General features: G+C 39.5%; 1 protein-coding gene across 3 annotated transcripts in view; it reads left to right on the forward strand.

Annotated features, from left to right (window-relative positions):
- The window catches only part of ANO5 (anoctamin 5), a 98,685-nt gene that overhangs the window by 38,152 nt on the left and 41,374 nt on the right, over nt 1-19,159 (forward strand). For all 3 annotated transcript variants that reach the window (XM_043875146.1, XM_043875165.1, XM_043875156.1), the window contains 2 exons: nt 1,739-1,852; nt 15,326-15,441. In XM_043875146.1, the coding sequence (XP_043731081.1) occupies nt 1,739-1,852; nt 15,326-15,441 (230 nt within the window). The remainder of the gene's footprint in view (nt 1-1,738; nt 1,853-15,325; nt 15,442-19,159) is intronic.

Genomic DNA, 19,159 nt, shown 5'->3' on the forward strand with positions numbered 1-19,159 from the left:
CTGTTTCTGTTTTTTTATATTCATTCATTTTAATTTTTTAGATTCTACATATCATATTCTACATATTTGTCTTTCTCTGACTTATTTCACTTAGAGTACTACCCTTCAGGTTCGTCAGTGTTATGGTGGATGGCAAAATTGAATTCTTATTTGTGGCTGAGATCTATACTTTTAGATCTGTACTTATCCTTACAGTTTCTCCTTTTGTTATTACTTTATGATAATAAAGTTTAAACACAGGCCTTCCACAGTCCTCTTCTGTTTCATAAATTGTTATCTGAACTATTTATCCTCATCAATCCCGTGAAACAAAGTACTTGCCAGGTGAATTAACCAAACTTCAATTGGACTTCTTTCTTCCCCAAAAGACCCTAAACTTTGATGTACCCGTAACCTGAGCCAATGTTGGCATGTAGACTAGCCCTTCCTTAACACAAAGAAAGACACTTCCTGAACCAGGCTTCGTTCTCCATGTTCCCATATCTCTGTATCACAGTAGTCTGCCTCATCCTCTTCCTATAATTCTTTAAAGTCACTCCTAAGTCTAAATTTGTTTTTATTTGACAATACCATGCTGTATTTATTAACATAGCTTTATCATAAGTCTTAATATCTGGAAGAATAAAGTTTTCCACTTTGTTAGCTCCCCAATATGGAGTTCTTTTTGGTGAATCTTTCCTAGGGAAATAATCCAAAGTATGTAAAATAGCTAATATTTATCACATTATTTATAAAATTAAAACTACCTCACATAAATTATCATTTATTTACCAAGACGTAAGTATTAAACAGCCCTTAAAATGAATAACCAGATTAGATAATGATTTAAGGATGACAGACCTTGTAATCAGCAATTCCTTAGAGAATAAAATGTTTAAAAGGTGAGGGAAAGAGAAATAGACCTACACAGTGCTAAAAAGGCTGAAATCAGAAAAGCAGAAATTCTGAAAAGTTTCTGAAAGACAAAAAACAGATGAGATTGAATTGACACATATACAAGAACACAATCCAAGGAAAATATAGAGTTTTATAAAGGATAAGACTCATAAAAATATGTAAATAATCCCACAGTAGTTATATAGAGAGGTATGATCTTCTTGAGTTAATAAATTCATCATCTTGTGTTAATATTAGGAAAAGGCCCTGTATAAAACATCAGAGTAATGAATTGGAAAGCATTCAAGACAACTTGGCCAAGTGTCAATTCTACTCCCTATTACCCTAACTCAACTGTTAGGAGCAGTGATATTAGACTCGAACTTAAAGCCCCAATTATAGTATCGATTCTGGTGCAAAGAACTCCCAGAGGAGCTTGGGACATGAGAAGAAAGATTAAGTTATAAGCCATTCTTCCTCTCCCTGAGGGAATAAGGAGCTCTCAAACCCAGGAGGTGAAGTACCTGTAGTTCTACACAACCCTACCTTCTGCATCTTCCCCCAAACAGCAAGGGGAAGATTCCTTCCATTACCAGAGCCTGTATCTGCATTGAGAAAATGTGTGTGTGTGTGTGTGTGTGTGTGTGTGTGTTTAGTTGCACAGTCATGTCTGACTCTTTGTGATCCAATGGACTGTATGTAGCCTGCCAGGCTCCTTTGTCCATGGGGATTCTCCAGGCAAGAATACTGGAGTGGGTTGCCATGCCCTTCTCCTGAGAAAAAGTAGACATTGTTAAATTGTGATTTTGAAAAACATAGAAAGCATAGATTTCTGAAAGGTGTATCTGTGCTTACCTCATAGGTTTATTATATTCTCTCACGGTGTCCTTTTGGCGTGGAGGATGGGAAGAAAAGGTTTGGCATTGAAAGACTGCTAAATTCTCACACTTACTCATCTGCCTTTCCACTCCATGATGTAAGTATATGCTTGGTTTAGAAATACTAAGCCTGTTTTTGCTTTCCCACATTCAGAGGCTTACTTGTTGGGAGAAAGAATCTTCCATTTGCTTCCTCTTTCATGACAGGTTGCTTAATCTCACTTTTGTTGGGGAAAATCCCTTGGATTCCCTAGGTCTAAGCCGAGAACTATGCTGAAACACATAGTTAATACTCTCCACCTTGAGATTTCAATGGAAATTTATTAAAACATATTTACATTTGCACATGAGTTTTCTTTAGAACCCATATTGAAAATGGAAGTTATATTATTAATAAAAGAACATGTGTTCAAATTCATCAAATCTTTTCTTTTGTTTTTCTTTTTATTTTTTTTTTCATTTATTTATATTAGTTGGAGGCTATTTACTTTGCAATATTGTAGTGGTTTTTGCAATACATTGATATGAATCAGCCATGGATTTACATGTGTTCCCCATCCTGAAACCCCTCCCACCTCCCTCCCCATCCCATCCTTCTGGGTCATCCTAGTGCACCAGCCCTGAGTACTTGTCTCATGCATCAAATCTGGACTGGTGATCTGTTTCACAATTGATAATATACATGTTTCAATGCTATTCTCTCAGAAAATCCCCACCTCGCCTTCTCCCACAGAGTCCAAAAGTCTGCTCTATACATCTGTGTCTCTTTTTCTGTCTTGCATATAGGGTTGTTGTTACCATCTTTCTAAATTCCATATATATGCATTAGTATACTGTATTGGTGTTTTTCTTTCTGGCTTACTTCACTCTGTATAGTGGGCTCCAGTTTCATCCACCTCATTAGAACTGATTCAAATGTATTCTTTTTAATGGCTGAGTAATATTCCATTGTATATATGTACCATTGCTTCCTTCCATCATCTGCTGATGGGCATCTAGGTTGCTTCCAGGTCCTGGCTATTATAAACAGTGCTGCGATGAATATTGCGGTACACGTGTCTCTTTCAGTTCTGGTTTCCTCGGTGTGTATGCCCAGGAGTGGGATTGCTGGGTCATATGGCAGTTCCATTTCCAGTTTTTTAAGGAATCTCCACATTGTTCTCCATAGTGGCTGTACTAGTTTGCATTCCCACCAAACGGTATAGGAGGGTTTCCTTTTCTCCACACCCTCTCCAGCATTTATTGCTTGTAGACTTTTGGATAGCAGTCATTCTGACTGGCATGTAATGGTACCTCATTGTGGTTTTGATTTGCATTTCTCTAATAACAAAGGTCCACCTGGTCAAGGCTATGGTTCTTCCAGTGGTCATGTATGGATATGAGAGTTGGACTATAAAGAAAGCTGAGTGCCGAAGAATTGATGCTTTTGAACTGTGGTGTTGGAGAAGACTCTTGAGAGTCCCTTGGACTGCAAGGAGATCCAACCAGTCCATCCTAAAGGAGATCAGTCTTATATATTCATTGGAAGACTGATGCTGAAGCTGAAGCTCCAATACTTTGGCCACCTCATGCAAAGAGTTGACTCATTGGAAAAGACCCTGATGCTGGGAGGGATTGAGGGCAGGAGGAGAAGGGGACGACAGAGGATGAGATGGCTGGATGACATCACCGACTCGATGGGCATGAGTTTGAGTAAACTTTGGGAGCTGGTGATGGACAGGGAGGCCTGGCGTGCTGCGATTCATGGGGTCGCCAAGAGTCGGACATGACTGAGCGACTAAACTGAACTGAACTGAACTGAATAATGAGTGATGTTGAACATCTTTTCATGTGTTTGTTAGCCATCTGTATGTCTTCTTTGGAGAAATGTCTGTTTAGTTCTTTGGCCCATTTTTGGATTGGGTCATTTATTTTTCTGAAATTGAGCTGCAGGAGTTGCTTGTATATTTTTGAGATTAATTCTTTGTTGCTTCATTTGCTGTTATTTTCTCCCATTCTGAAGGCTGTCTTTTCACCTTGCTTATAGTTTCCTTTGTAGTGCAAAAGCTTTTAAGTTTCATTAGGTCCCATTTGTTTATTTTTGCTTTTATTTCCAATATTCTGGGAAGTGGGTGATAGAGGATCTTGCTGTGATTTATGTCAGGGAGTGTTTTGCCTATGTTCTCCTCTAGGAGTTTTTAGTTTCTGGTCTTTAATCCATTTTGAGTTTATTTTTGTGTATGGTGTTAGAAAGTGGTCTAGTTTCATTCTTTTACAAGTGGTTGGCCAGTTTTCCCAGCGCCACTTGTTAAAGAGGTTGTCTTTTCTCCATTGTATATTCTTGCCTCCTTTGTCGAAGATAAGGTGTCCATAAGTACGTGGATTTATCTCTGGGTTTTCTATTTTGTTCCATTGGTCTATATTTCTGTCTTTGTGCCAGTACCATACTGTCTTGATGACTGTCACTTTGTAGTAGAGCCTGAAGTCAGGCAGGTTGATTCCTCCAGTTCCATTCTTCTTTCTCCAGATTGCTTTGGCTATTCGAGGTTTTTTGTGTTTCCATACAAATTGTAAATTATTTGTTCTAGTTCTGTGAAAAATACCATTGGTAGCTCTTTAGGGATTGCATTGAATCTATCGATTGCTTTGGGTAGTATAGTCATTTTGACAATATTGATTCTTCCAGTCCATGAACATGGTATATTTCTCCATCTATTTGTGTCCTCTTTGATTTCTTTCATCAGTGTTTTATAGTTTTCTATGTATAGGTCTTTTGTTTCTTTAGGTAGATATACTCCTAAGTATTTTATTCTTTTTTTTGCAATGGTGAATGGTATTGTTTCCTTAATTTCTCTTTCTGTTTTTTCATTGTTAGTACATAGGAATGCAAGGGATTTCTGTGTGTTAATTTTATATCCTGCAACTTTACCATATTCATTGATTAACTCTAGTAATTTTCTGGTAGAGTCTTTAGGGTTTTCTATGTAGAGGATCATGTCGTCTGCAATCAGTGAGGGTTTTACTTCTTCTTTTCCTATCTGGATTCCTTTTATTTCTTTTTCTGTTCTGATTGCTATGGCCAAAACTTCCAAAACTATGTTGAATAGTAGCAGTGAGAGTGGGCACTCTTCCCTTTTTCCTGACTTTAAGGGAAATGCTTTCAATTTTTCACCATTAAGGATAATGTTTGCTGTGGGTTTGTCATATATAGCTTTTATTATGTTGAGATATGTTCCTTCTATTCCTGTTTTCTGGAAGGTCTTTATGATAAATGGATGTTGAATTTTGTCAAAGGCTTTTTCTGCATCTATTGAGATAATCATATGGTTTTTATCTTTCAATTTGTTAATGTGGTGTATTACATTGATTGATTTGTGGATATTAAAGAATCCTTGCATTCCTGGGATAAAGCCCACTTGGTCATGATGTATGATTTTTTTAATATGTTGTTGGATTCTGTTTGCTAGAACTTTGTTAAGGATTTTTGCATCTGTGTTCATCAGTGATATTGGCTTGTAGTTTTCTTTTTTTGTGATATCTTTGTTTGATTTTGATATTAGGGTGATGGTGGCCTCATAGAATGAGTTTGGAAGCTTACCTTCTTCTGCAATTTTCTGGAAGAGTTTGAGTAAGGTAGGTGTTAGCTCTTCTCTAAATTTTTGGTAGAATTCAGCTGTGAAGCCATCTGGTCCTGGGCTTTTGTTTGCTGGAAGATTTCTGATTGCAGTTTCAATTTCTGTGCTTGTGATGGGCTTGTTAAGATCTTCTATTTCTTCCTGGCTCAGTTTTGGAAAGTTATAATTTTCTAAGAATTTGTCCATTTCTTCCAAGTTGTCCATTTTATTGGCATATAGCTGCTGGTAGGTCTCTTATGGTCCTTTGTATTTCAGTGTTGTCTGTTGTGATCTCTCCATTTTCATTTCTAATTTTGTTGATTTGATTCTTCTCCCTTTGTTTCTTGATGAGTCTGGCTAATGGTTTGTCAGTTTTTGTTTATCTTTTCAAGAAACCAGCTTTTAGCTTTGTTGATTTTTGCTATGGTCTCTTTAGTTTCTTTTGCATTTATTTCTGCCCTAATTTTAAAGATTTCTTTCCTTCTGCTAACCCTGGGGTTCTTCATTTCTTCCTTCTCTAGTTGCTTTAGGTGTAGAGTTAGGTTATTTATTTTACTTTTTTCTTGTTTCTTGAGGTAAGCCTGTATTACTATGAACCTTCCCCTTAGCACTGCTTTTACAGTGTCCCATAGGTTTTGGGTTGTTGTGTTTTCATTTTCATTCATTTCTATGCATATTATGATTTCTGTTTTGATTTCTTCTATGATTTGAGGGTTATTCAGAAGCATGTAATTTAGCCTCCATATGTTGGAATTTTTAATAGTTTTTTTCCTGTAGTTGAGATCTAATCTTACTGCACTGTGGTCAGAAAAGATGACTGGAATGATTTCAATTTTTTTTGAATTTACCAAGGCTAGATTTATGGCCCAGGACATGATCTATTCTGGAGAAGGTTCCGTGTGCACTTGAGAAAAAGGTGAAATTCATTGTTTGGGGGTGAAATATCCTATAGATATCAATTAGGTCTAGCTGGTCCATTGTGTCATTTTTTTTTTTTCATTTATTTTTATTAGCTGGAAGCTAATTAGTTTACAGTATTGTAGTGGTTTTTGCCATACATTGACATGAATCAGCCATGGATTTACATGTGTTCCCCATCCCGATCCCCCCTCCCGCCTCCCTCCCCATCCCATCCCTCTGGGTCTTCCCAGTGCACCAGCCCTGAGCACTTGTCTCATGCATCTAACCTGGGCTGTTGATCTGTTTCACCCTTGATAGTATACTTGTCATTTACAGTTTGTGTTTCCTTGTTAATTTTCTGTTTAGTTGATCTATCCATAGGTGTGAGTGGGGTATTAAAGTCTCCCACTATTATTGTGTTATTGTTAATTTCCCCTTTCATACTTGTTAGCATTTTCCTTACATATTGCTGTGCTCCTTTGTTGGGTGCATATATATTTATGATTGTCATATCTTCTTCTTAGATTGATCCTTTGATCATTATTTAGTGTCCTTCTTTGTCTCTTTTCACAGCCTTTATTTTAAAGTCTATTTTATCTGATATGAGTATTGTGACTCCTGCTTTCTTTTGGTCTCCGTTTCCATGGAATATTTTTTTCCAGCCCTTCACTTTCAGTCTGTATGTGTCCCTTGTTTTGAGGTGGGTCTCTTGTAGACAGCATATATAGGCATCTGGTTTTTGTATCCATTCAGCCAGTCTTTGGTTTTTTGTTGGGGCATTCAACCCATTTACATTTAAGTTAATTATTGATAAGAATGGTCCTGTTGCCATTTACTTTGTTGTTTTGGGTTCTTGTTCATAACAACCTTTCTGTGTTTCCTGTCTAGAGAAGATCCTTTAGCATTTGTTGAAGAGCTGGTTTAGTAGTGCTGAATTCTCTCAGCTTTTGCTTGTCTGTAAAGCTTTTGAATTCTCCTTCATATCTGAATGAGATCCGTGCTGGGTACAGTAATCTGGGTTATAGGTTATTCTCTTTCATTACTTTAAGTATGTCCTGCCATTCCCTTCTGGCCTGAAGAGTTTCTATGGAAAGATCAGCTGTTATCCTTATAGGAATCCCCTTGTGTGTTATTTGTTGTTTTTCCCTTGCTGCTTTCAATATTTGTTCTTTGTGTTTGATCTTTGTTAATTTGATTGATATGTGTCTTGGGGTGTTTCGCCTTGAGTTTATCCTGTTTGGGACTCTCTGGGTTTCTTGGACTTGTGTGACTATTTCCTTCCCCATTTTAGGGAAGTTTTCAGCTATTATCTCCTCGAGCATTTTCTCATGGCCTTTCTTTTTGTCTTCTTCTTCTGGGACTCCTATGATCGAATGTTGGGCTGTTTCACATCGTCTCACAGGTCCCTGAGGCTGTCCTCATTTCTTTGGATCCTTTTTTCTTTTTTCCTCTCTGCTTCATTTTTTTTCCACCATTTTATCGTCTACCTCACTTATCCTATCTTCTGCCTCCGTATTCTACTGTTGGTTCCCTCCAGAGTGTTTTTTATCTCATTTATTGCATTATTCATTATTAATTGACTTTTTTATTTGTTCTAGGTCCTTGTTAAACATTTCTTGCATCTTCTCAATCCTTGTCTCCAGACTATTTATCTGTAACTCCATTTTGTTTTCAAGATTTTGGACCATTTTTATTATCATTATTCTAAATTCTTTTTCAGGTAAATTCCCTGTCTCCTCCTCTTTTGTTTGATTTGGTGGGCATTTTTCATGCTTTTTACCTGCTGAGTATTTCTCTGCCTTTTCATCTTATTTAGATTGCTGTGTTTGGGGTGGCCTTTCTGTACTCTGGTAGTTTGTGGTTCCTCTTTATTGTGGAGGTTCCTCCCAGTGGGTGGGGTTGGGTGATTGGCTTGTCAAGTTTCCTGGTTAGGGAAGCTTGTGTCGGTGTTTTGGTGGGTGGAGCTGGATTTCTTCTCTCTGGAGTGCAATGGAGTGTCCAGTAGTGAGTTTTGAGATGTCTATGGGTTTGGTGTGACTTTGGGCAGCCTGTATGTTGACGCTCAGGGCTATGTTCCTGCGTTGCTGGAGAATTTGCGTGGTATGTCTTGCTCTGGAACTTATTGGCTCTTGGATGGTGGTTGGTTTCAGTGTAGGTATGGAGGCTTTTGGATGATCTCTTATTAATTAATGTTCCCTGTAGTCAGGAGTTCTCTGGTGTTCTCAGGTTTTGGGCTTAAGCCTCATGCCTCTGGTTTTCAGTCTTATTCTTACAGTAGCCTCAAGACTTCTCCATCCATACAGCACTGGTAATAAAACTTCTAGGTTAATGGTGAAAAGATTCTCCACTGTGAGGGACACCCAGAGAGGTTCACAGAGTTACATGAAGAAGAGGAGAGGGAGGAAGGAGATAGAAGTGAGCAGGAGGAGAAAAGGGGGCACTCAAGAGGAGAGAGACAGATCTAGGCAGTACTCTGTTCCCTAAGTGTTCTCCATAGCCCAGAACACCCACAGAGATCCACAGAATTGAATTGAGAAGAGAAGGGGGAGGGAGGAAATAGAGGTGATCTGGGGGAGATAAAGGAGAGTCAAAAGGGGGAGAGAGTGATCAAACCAGTAATCACACTCCTGAGTAAAAATTGGTACTGAAGATTGGATTCTTAAATGTACAAAATTGGGGGGAGAGAGTAATCAAGCCAGTAATCACACTCCTGAGTAAAAATGGGTACTGAAGATTGGATTCTTAAATGTACAAAATTGATATCAAATACTAAAAAACAAAGATTAAAAATCTAAAGTAGAGGTTCGACTCTTAAAAATACAATATTAAAAAAAACAAAAACAAAAAACAAAAAAGTATAAGAAATACATATGATGTTCGCTTTAAAGATAGGGTCCTTTTTTTTTTTGGCAAGGTAATAGTGGGTTATAAAAAAAATTAAAGGAGTAGTAAAGGACTTAAAAAAAAAAGAAAAAAAAATTTTTAATTAAAAAAAACAATAATAGTAAAAATATATCTAGGAATTTCTCTGGAGCTGTTGCGGGCAGTGTGGGTTCAGTTCAGTTTCAGATAGCTCCTTGTTACAGCTTACACTTCTAGATAGTTATAGGCCCCTCCTTCCAGTGCAGTCAGTGTTGACTACAGGGATTTTAACCTGTTGCACCGGCCACTTCTGAAACGGTTCCCTTTGTTTATTTGGCTTCTGTTTGCCGGTCTCTTCAGTGTCTAATTTCTGCCCTGTCACAGGCGGGCGGAGGTTGTCTCTTGTTTAGGTTCGCTTGTTCAGTCGTGCTGTGGGGAGGGAGGGGCGCTGCAGACGAATGTCACTGGCCTGTGTGGGGAGCACTCGCAGTGTTCTGGCCACACTGGGTTTGCCCCCACATGGTGCGTGTGCTTTTCCCGTCTACACTGCTCAGGCTCCAGGCTGCTCTATAGGGAGCGGGCCCTGCGTGGCGTGCACTTCCCAGGCCTAAGCTGCTCAGGTTCAGGTTCTCGGGTACTCCACAAAGGCGCAGACTCAGTTGGGCCTGCATTTTGTGCCGTTCAGGGTCCGAGCAGCTCAGGCAGCCAGGAGCTTGACGGCCACACTCTCCCCGGGTGCAGGGTGCCTTCTCCCCTCCACGGTCCCAGCCTCGGTTTCCGGGCATGCCTGGTCCAGTGCACCTTGTGTCTCTTCTGGGGAGCTGATCTCTGGCTGTGACCCTCCTGGTAGATGTCAACCATCCAAAGTCTTGGACGTCTTTGGTTAGAAACTGGAAGCCTGGTTGCAGTTTGGTAGGGGATGCCCTCTCTGGGGCTGAATTTGCCCCTTTCCGGCTCTGGCTGGCGCCTGCCTCCCCCTGCCTCTGGTGGGGGATGGGCTGGTCCACAGCCAGCTAGCTCTTCTCTGGTATGGTACCATCCTTTGTTCTGTGAACGGCTGGCTGTGCCGTAGGTTAGGGCTTTTCACAGGTTAACTCTCTCTGTGCTATCCCACAGGTTAGGTTGCTATCTCACGTTAGCTCCCTCCGATTGCCCTCAGGGCATTCAGGCCTGGTCCTTGCGCTAAGCAATGCTGCCCGCTCCTCTCCGTTCAGCCCCCACTTGCTGGTGGCGGATGTGAACATCTGGGGTACTTTTCTGCTGGGAGTTGCCTTCAGGCATGTAATCTGTGGGTTTTATTTATTTATTTTTCCTCCGGGTTAGGTTGCCCTCCGAGATTTGAAAACTTCCCCCGTACCCGCTGGTGAGAGGGTTTCCTGGTGTTTGGAAACTTCCTCTATTAAGACTCCCTTCCCGGGATGGATCTCTGTCCCTAACTCTTTTGTCTCTCTTTTTATTTTTTATATGTTGTCCTACCTCCTTTCGAAGACGATGGGCTACTTTTCTGGGTGCCTGATGTCCTCTGCCAGTGGTCAGAAGTTGTTTTGTGGAGTTTGCTCACCATTCAAATGTTCTTTCGATGAATTTGTGGGGGAGAAAGTGGTCTCCCCATCCTCTTCCTCCGCCATCTTAGCTCCCTCCTCCCAAATCTTTTCTTTTCTTACTTGTAAAGTTTTGAAGTTGTAAAGGACTTAAATTGCATGCATTCTTGTATTCATTCATCAAATGTACAATTGGTTTTAATTATAATGTAAAAAAGTACATGGACAGGGGAGTCTGGTGGGCTACAGTCCATGGATTTGCAAAGAGACAGACATGACTGAGCAACAGAGCATGCATCTTTGCAGAGCATTCTGTTAGATGTTATTGGAACACACCATGCATCCAGGCTCACAGGCTAGGAATTTCTGGGAAGTAAAGCATACATACAAATACAAAACAAGCTAAAGACTTCAGTCCATAAGAAAGTTTCAAATAACTGAGATTATGCAGAAGGATTCCTTGGGCCTGGCAGATCATGTAGAGTTCAACAAAGAAGTGACATTTATATCATGCACCCATTCAACCAAACCTACAGCTTGACTTGTCAACCAAGACAGCCTAGTTTCTGGGGGTATCTGAGAGAAACCTTTCCTTTTGGATATTTAGTGTTTAAATTTCATTACCTGTTAGCAGCAGGCATTATTTGGCTAAATTGATGTGAACTACTTGGGATCATTTCCTGGAGTTTTGCTTTCCTTTGTTCCTGTTTAACTCTTCCTTGCTTATAAAGGCTTTTTTGATGATGATATCTTTTTGAGAAACACATACCTTTAGAATATAGAATAATTAGGTATTTCTGTTTAAACAAGTGGCATGTACATCATTGCCCATGTTTTTGAAAATTATGTTGCTCTCATGGTTTCCAAAAGCCCAAAGGCAACCTCTCTTTTTCAGCTATCCTCTGCAATATTTATTCAAGTGTTAGCTGTTGACTCTAATCTGTTCAACATTGGTCAGTTGATTTTCTTTCCTATGTTAGCTACAAGGGTATAGAGGGATTTTCCATAATGAGTGGCAATTCTCAATACAAGTATCAGTTGAGGTGAATTTAACTTGTGTTAGAGAAACTCCCTCCCATACTCCCCCCCCCCCCCCCCCCCCCCGCCACACACACATTTTTTTTGCCTGGGCCCAAGAACTTCTGGGGATTATATATTTTAAACAATGCCAAGACATTTGATCAAGTAGAGAGATCTATAGTAGGTTAATAAACACTTTGCAATGCAGTCTTTGTACGTCTTTCTTCACCAATGGGTTCATTCATTTTTTTTTTTTTGAAGATTTTTTAAAATATTTTCAGTTCCTAGCAAGCAGAAAAATCAGAGTTTCATTGACTTTCATCTTTTAAAAAAATATTATCTATATTTATTTGTGGTCGCACTGGGTCGTTTTTGCTGCAAACAGGCTTTCTCTGGTTGTGGCAAGTGGGGGCTACCCTTTGCTACCCTTTGTTGTGGTGTGCAGGCTTCTCATTGCGGTAGCTTCTCTTGTTTCAGAGCATAGGCTCAAGGTGCCCAGGCTGTAGTAGTTGCAACAAGCGGGGTTAATAGCTACAGAGTGTGGGCTCCTGGGCATGCAGGCTTCAGTAGTTACTACACACAGGCTCAGTAGTTGTGGCTTGTGGGGGCTATTGCACACAGGCTTTAGTAGTTGCAGCTCATGGGCTCAGGAGTTGTGCCATGTGGGCTTAGTTGCTCCATGACATGTGGAATCTTCCGGGACCACGGATCAAAGGGCTGTCCCCTTCTTTGGCAGACAGATCCTTACCCACTGTGCCACCAGGAAGTCACTTTATTTTTTCCTCAAAGATTTTGAGAATTGTTTGTTTCCAAGGCATTGGTTATTTTCTATCAAACTGTCTTCAGTAACCAATAATTTTAATCCATACATCTAGCCTTCTTGTAGAGTCCTCCATGCTCACTAGAAAATCAGTCTTACTAGGCTGTTGTTAGAGAGAGCTATCGTTTACTGTTAATTTTTACCTCTTTTTCTTTATTCTGTCCTCAATACGGGTTTAGGTACTAGATTTTTCCCTTAGGTGCTGTAAAGAAACTTTTTTTTTTTAAAGATATCCAAATAGGCTACTTTTTTCTTTTTTCTTTGTCATTTCTCAAGATTCAGTAGGACTAGCTACAGGAGATGAAAGTTGGAATCTGGATGGTATAAAATTTTATACCATCTCATACAGAGATTTTCAAATGTGTTTAATTTTAAATTAGGTGTTTGCTCCATGTTGTCTCCAGCAGTTTGATTTTCTAGGCAAACAGTTAAAGAAACAATATTGAGCAAATATATATAGATAGTGCTCTGCGTGTGTACTCAGTCGCTCAGTCAGGTCCTACTCTCTGCAACCCCATGGACTGTAGCCCGCCAGGCTCCTCTGTCCTTGGAATTTTTCAGGCAAGAGTACTAGAGTAGGTTGCCTTTTCCTACTCCAGGAAATCTTCCCAACCCAGGGATCAAGCTTGTGTCTCCTGCATCTTCTGTACTGGACGGCAAATTCTTTATCACTGCACCATCCGAGAAGCCCTAGACAGATCTCTGCTAAAACCTAATTAACTTTATATAAATAAGGCTACTTGGAGCTTCCTTAGTGGTTCAGTGGTAAATAACCCACCTGCCAATGCAGGAGACATGGGTTCAATCCTTTGGTCAGGAAGTTCCCCTGGAGAAGGAAATGGCAACCCACTCCAGTATCCTTGCCTGAGAAATCCCAAGCAGAGAAGAGCCAGGCAGGCTCCAGTCCATGGAGTTTCACAACGTAGCAACTAAACAACAATAATAAGGCTACTTGGTACCTAAAAAGGGGGGAGGAACTTATGTGTGAACTAATATTGAGGCTGTGAAGTGCCTTTGACTGTGTGGATCACAACAAACTGTGGAAAATTCTTAAAGAGATGGGAATACCAGATCACCTTGCCTGCCTCCTGAGAAATCTGTATGCAGGTCAAGAAGCAACAGAACCAGACATGCACCAATGGACTGGTTCCAAATTGGGAAAGGTATACATCAAGACTGTATATTGTCACCATGATTATTTAACTTATATTCAGAGTACATCATGTGCAATGCCAGGCTGGATGAAGCACCAGCTGGAATCAAGATTGCTGGGAGAAATATCAATAATCTCAGATATGCAGATGACACCACTGTTATGGCAGAAAGAGGAGAGACACTAAAGAGCCTCATGATGAAAGGGAAAGAGGAGAGTGAAAAAGCTGGCTAAGACTAAACATTCAAAAAGCTAAGATAATGGCGTCCGGTCCCATCACTTCATGGCAAATAGATGGGGAAACAGTGGAAACAGTGACAGACTATTTCCTTGGGCTCCAAAATCACTGCAGATGGTGACTGCAGCCATGAAATTTAAAGATACTTGCTCCTTGAAAGAAAAGCTATGACCAACCTAGACAGCATATTATAAGTACAGACATACTTTGCCAACAAGGGTCTGTTTACTCAAAGCTATGGTTTTTCCAGTAGTCTTGTATGGATGTGGGAGTTGAACCATAAAGAATGCTGAGAGCTGAAGAATTGATGCCTTTGGACTGTGGTGCTGGAAAAGACTCTTGAGAGTCCCTTGGACTGCACAGAGATCAAACCAGTCAATCCTAAACTAAATCAGTCCTGAATACTCATTGGAAGGACTGATGGCGAAGCTGAAGCTCCAGTATGCTTATGTTCTCCAATATGCTTCAGTATGTTCTTATGCGAAGAACTAACTCATTGGAAAAGACCCTGATGCTGGGAAAGATTGAAGGCAGGAGGAGAAGGGGATGGCAGAGGATGAGATGGTTGGATGGCATCAGCAACTCAACGGACATGAGTTTGAGCAAGCTCTGGGAGATGGTGATGGACAGGGAAGCCTGGTGTGCTGCAGCCAATGGATTCCCAAAGAGTGTGGTATGATTGAGCGACTGAACTGAACTGAACTGAACTGAACTGAAGTGCTAAAAGTCTGTTTTATATATTTAATTAAGTTTTTTGGGGAAATGGGTGTCAGTAACAACCAGTGACTTTGGATCATTCACTTAACTTTGCTTGAGGTTATTTTTTTCATCAATAAAATTAAAAAGTCAGCCTATTCTTCCAAAGTCCCAGCCAGTTATAGTTGTAGGAATCCCTGAGCTGTGACTGCTGGAACTTAAGTAGGAATGAAAGGAGCATTCCACATCAAAGGAGCAGCTTGAGTTAAACCAGTCTCAGGCTTCCACTTGTGGTTTTAGATAACTGGGTGTGAGACTTTAATAAAGTACTGTTATTTTCATTTGTTACAGAGTGTAGCAAATAAACTACACTCTATAATACACTAAAGTGAAAGTCCCTCAGTCATGTCCAATTCTTTGCGATCCCATGGACTAAACACTCCATGGAATTCTCCAGGCCAGAATACTGGAGTGGGTAGCCATTCCCTTCTCCAGGGGATCTTCCCAACCCAGGGATTGAACCCAGGTCTCCCGTATTGTAGGCAGATTCTTTCCCAACTGAACTATCAGAGGAGCCCATAATATACTAAATGATACAGTAATTTACATTGATGGACTATGAAAATCCAAATTGAAAAATGAGAAAGAGCATTTGCCTCATTCACTTGCCTTCTTATAAAAGCAGTGCTCCTTCATTATCCTTTGTCTTTTGTTTTGCTGTTCAGTAATTTTTTCTTGCCTACTGTAGGGTCAGTATTGGAAGGCATCAGAACCTCCTAATCCTGTCAATCAAAGGAACGTACTCTACCAGAACTGGGCTCGGTTTTCTTATTTTTACAAGGAGCAGCCTTTTAATTTGATTAGGTAAGTTTCTTACACAAAATCAAACTAATTAAAACTTGATTATGTCCTTTTTATTCACAATGGCATCACATTCCATTCTTTTTACTATTTTCACCCACTGTATTTCCCATCTGCCCAGTTTTGTATCTAAACTATCATTTAGTCATTCATTTGTGAGAAAAATGCTGTTGTGAGAATGGTCTTAACCACTACGCAGAAATAGCTTGATGGTTCAGAGGTTAGGCCTTAGTATTTAGGTAGATTAGGTTCAAATCCAAGTTCTTTCTCTTAGAAACATAAACATGTTCAAGTTATTTAACCGCTAGGAGACTCATCTGTAAAATAGGAGTAACAGTAGTACTTTCCCTTTGGGGTTATTTGATAATTAAATGATATATGTATATCTTTTAGAATGGGTTTAGCACTTAGTGTTTAATATATTTATTTTTTGTTCGTTTGTTTTTCTCTGGGTCCAGGAATTTAGAAAATAACAGAAAGGTTGTATATAGTTTGTATATATCGATCTCAGCTGTGAAGGCAGTTGTTCTATTATTTCAATTCTTAGTTTCATTCGCTGTGCAGGAAGACTCTGGTTGCAGGTTCTTGCTTTGAACCATAACAATGCTACATACATACAGGGTGTTAGGAGACTCCTGCTATGGTTTCAGTAAAGACACAGTCAGATGACAGAACCCCTGGTTGTGGTATTTTTACTCAATGATTAATGTTTTAACTGCTCTGCTTGCACAGCATCACAGCCTCTTTTTTATAAGACTGATTTGGATGTGTATATGCAAGTCAACTGAAGTGTTATTCCAACAGTTTCATTAAAGGCAAATAGGAGGGGATATTTGTAAGAATAAATAAAAGACAGCTAGCATATAAACAACAGTTTCTATAAATCATTATATGAACTCTTCATTGGATGGATATTTTAGTTCTGATTAGTAGTCATATAATTTTTTAAGTTATAAAAGTAGGACATGTATCTGAAAAAATTCTAAGCAATAAAGATGTGTGCAAAGTTTTAAGTGAAATTCCACTTCCCTTAAACTCCATCAAAGTGACTATGCTTGATTTGGTGATAGCCATTCAGCTTTATTTTTATGTGCATGCATAACAAAATACATACACAAGCTGTTTTTTTCTGGAGCAAGGGACTCTTTACTTACTTTTTTGCTAAGATTTTTTTTTATCACTGAATAATATATTATTTGTATACTTCCCTGTGAATGCACCCAGATCTATCTTCTGCCTTTTAACAGAGCATAGAGTGCCATATTATAAATTTTGCATAACTCTTTTATCTATTTTTCTGTTAAAAAAGTTTAGGCTGCTTCAAAATTTTCACTATTACAGTCAGTGCTATTAAGAACATTTGCAGACATTGTGCCCTTGGAGAATACTTTCATAGTATACTTTCAAATAAGCAAGGTTGTCAGAATGAGGCTTACATATTTTACATTGTTGAAAATATATTGAGAGTACTTAGCTGTCTACAGATATTTCTGCTATAAATATTCCCCAAAGGTTTATACGTATAACCTTTGATATAGACAAACACATTACTTCTCAGATCAGTACCTTGTTAGCACTTTCTGATTTTCTTTTAGAACAAAGTGGAAGCTCATATATTTCATCAGATAGCAGTATCTAACTTAAATTTAATAACTTTTTAAAGTTTTTCATCATATTATAGCTTTTCATTTATAGCAAGTTGTACTGCTTTTCCATTTCAGTAATGAGATAATCTTTAAAATAAAGTTAAAATTTTAACAAAATTTATGTAAAGAATTAATGAGTAGGTGTGAAGTTTTTAACCAGGTAAACCAAAAAGGAAAGAAAACACCATGTTATCACAAAGACAGGAGTTGCAGAAAGCAGTTATTATCCTTAAGGTTGCTTCTCAGTGATTATGTAGGACAGTATCCTTACTCTTACTAATAGACAAGGAAGTATTTTAGGTAAAGGACCATGAAGTATGTTTTCAAACAACTTATTTGTAAGTAATTCAAATATAGATATACAGCTACCCACTCCAGTATTCTTAGGCTTCCCCGGTGACTCAGAAAGTAAAGAATCCACCTGCAACGTGGAAAACTGGGGTTTGATCCCTGGGTCAGGAAGATTCCCTGGAGTAGGGCATGTAACCCACTCCAGTATTCTTGCCTGGAGAATCCCCATGGACAGTGTGTATATATACACACACCCACACGCATGTGCACACACACACACACACACACACACACCCGTGTGCATTAGTTACTTAGTCGTGTCTGACTCTTTGTGACCCCATGGACTGTAGCCTGCCAGGCTCCTCTGTCCATGGCATTCTCCAGGCAAGAATACTAGAGTAAATTGTCATTTTCTTCTCCAGGGGATCTTCCTTACCCAGGGAGCAAACCCTGGTCTGCTAGAGAACTAATTGTAAGGACTACAACGATAAAACTTCTAGATCATATAGGAGAAAACTGTGGTCTGGAGTTAGGCATGGACTTTTCAGATAAAATGCAAAAAGCACAATTTTAAAAACATAAATTTAATTTCAAAAATTAGAATGTATGCTCTTTAAAAAACACTGTTACAGAAATAAAGAGCAAACCATATGCTGGAGAAAATGCTTGCACAACACACATATCAATAAAGGACTTTTATCCAGAATATTTAAGGAACTTTTATGACTCAGTGATAAGAATAAAATGGAAAAAAAGATTATAAAGGATTTGTCAGCGAAGAAATATGTTTCTGGATTGGCAGTAAGTATGTCAAAAGGTGTTGTTGCTGTTCAGTCGCTAAGTCGTGACTCTGCAACCCCATGACCGGAGCACACCAGGCCCCTCTGTCCTCCACGATCTCCTGCAGTTCGCTCCAGCTCACGTCCATCGCGTCGGTCAAGCTATCTCACCTCTCATCCTCTGCTGCCCTCTTCTCCTCTTGCCTTCAGTTTCCCCCAGCATCAGGGTCTTTTCCAATGAGTCGGCTCTTCGCATCAGGTGGCCAAAGTATTGGTGCTTCAGCTTCAGCAACCGTCCTTCCAGTGAATACTCAGGATTGGTCTCCTTTAGATTGACTGGCTTGATCTCCTTGCAGTCCAAGGGACTCTCCAGAGATGTACACTATCTTTATTCATGAAGGGTATAAAAATTAAAATGCCATTGAAATACCACTGCACGCCCACTAGAATAGCTAACATTGAAAAGATGGGCATCAATAAGGGCTATTAGGGATGTGGGGCAACTTGAAATCTCAAAGGTTGGTGATGGGGATACAAAATGGTATAGCAACTTTGAAACAATTTTGACAGTTTCTTATAAAGTTAAATATGCACTTTCTATTCAAAGAATAGATCTACTTTTATCTACTTGTCCAAAAAATATTAATATTATTAAAAAGTTTATCATTGCCCCAATGATTTGGGGTACCGCCTGTATCACATGTGCTCAGTCACTCAGTAGCCTGTAGTAGACTGTAGCCTGCCAGGCTCCTCTGTCCATGGCATTCTCCAAGCAAAAATACTGGAGTAGGTTGTCATTTCCTCCTCCAGGGATCGAACCCGAGTCTCCTGCATCTCCTGCACTGGCAGGCGGGTTCTTTATCACTGTGCCACCTAGGAAACTCTTTATCATGTACTAGGTTTCTGTATGTACTCTAGCTGATTTCTGGATGTTCTGTCTATTCGATTGACCTTGCTAACTATCCATGGACCAGTAGCAGGCTGTCTTTTTAATTTAATTTTTGT

The sequence above is a fragment of the Cervus elaphus genome, chromosome 2 (assembly GCF_910594005.1).
Source record: "Cervus elaphus chromosome 2, mCerEla1.1, whole genome shotgun sequence".
Taxonomy (NCBI): domain Eukaryota; kingdom Metazoa; phylum Chordata; class Mammalia; order Artiodactyla; family Cervidae; genus Cervus; species Cervus elaphus.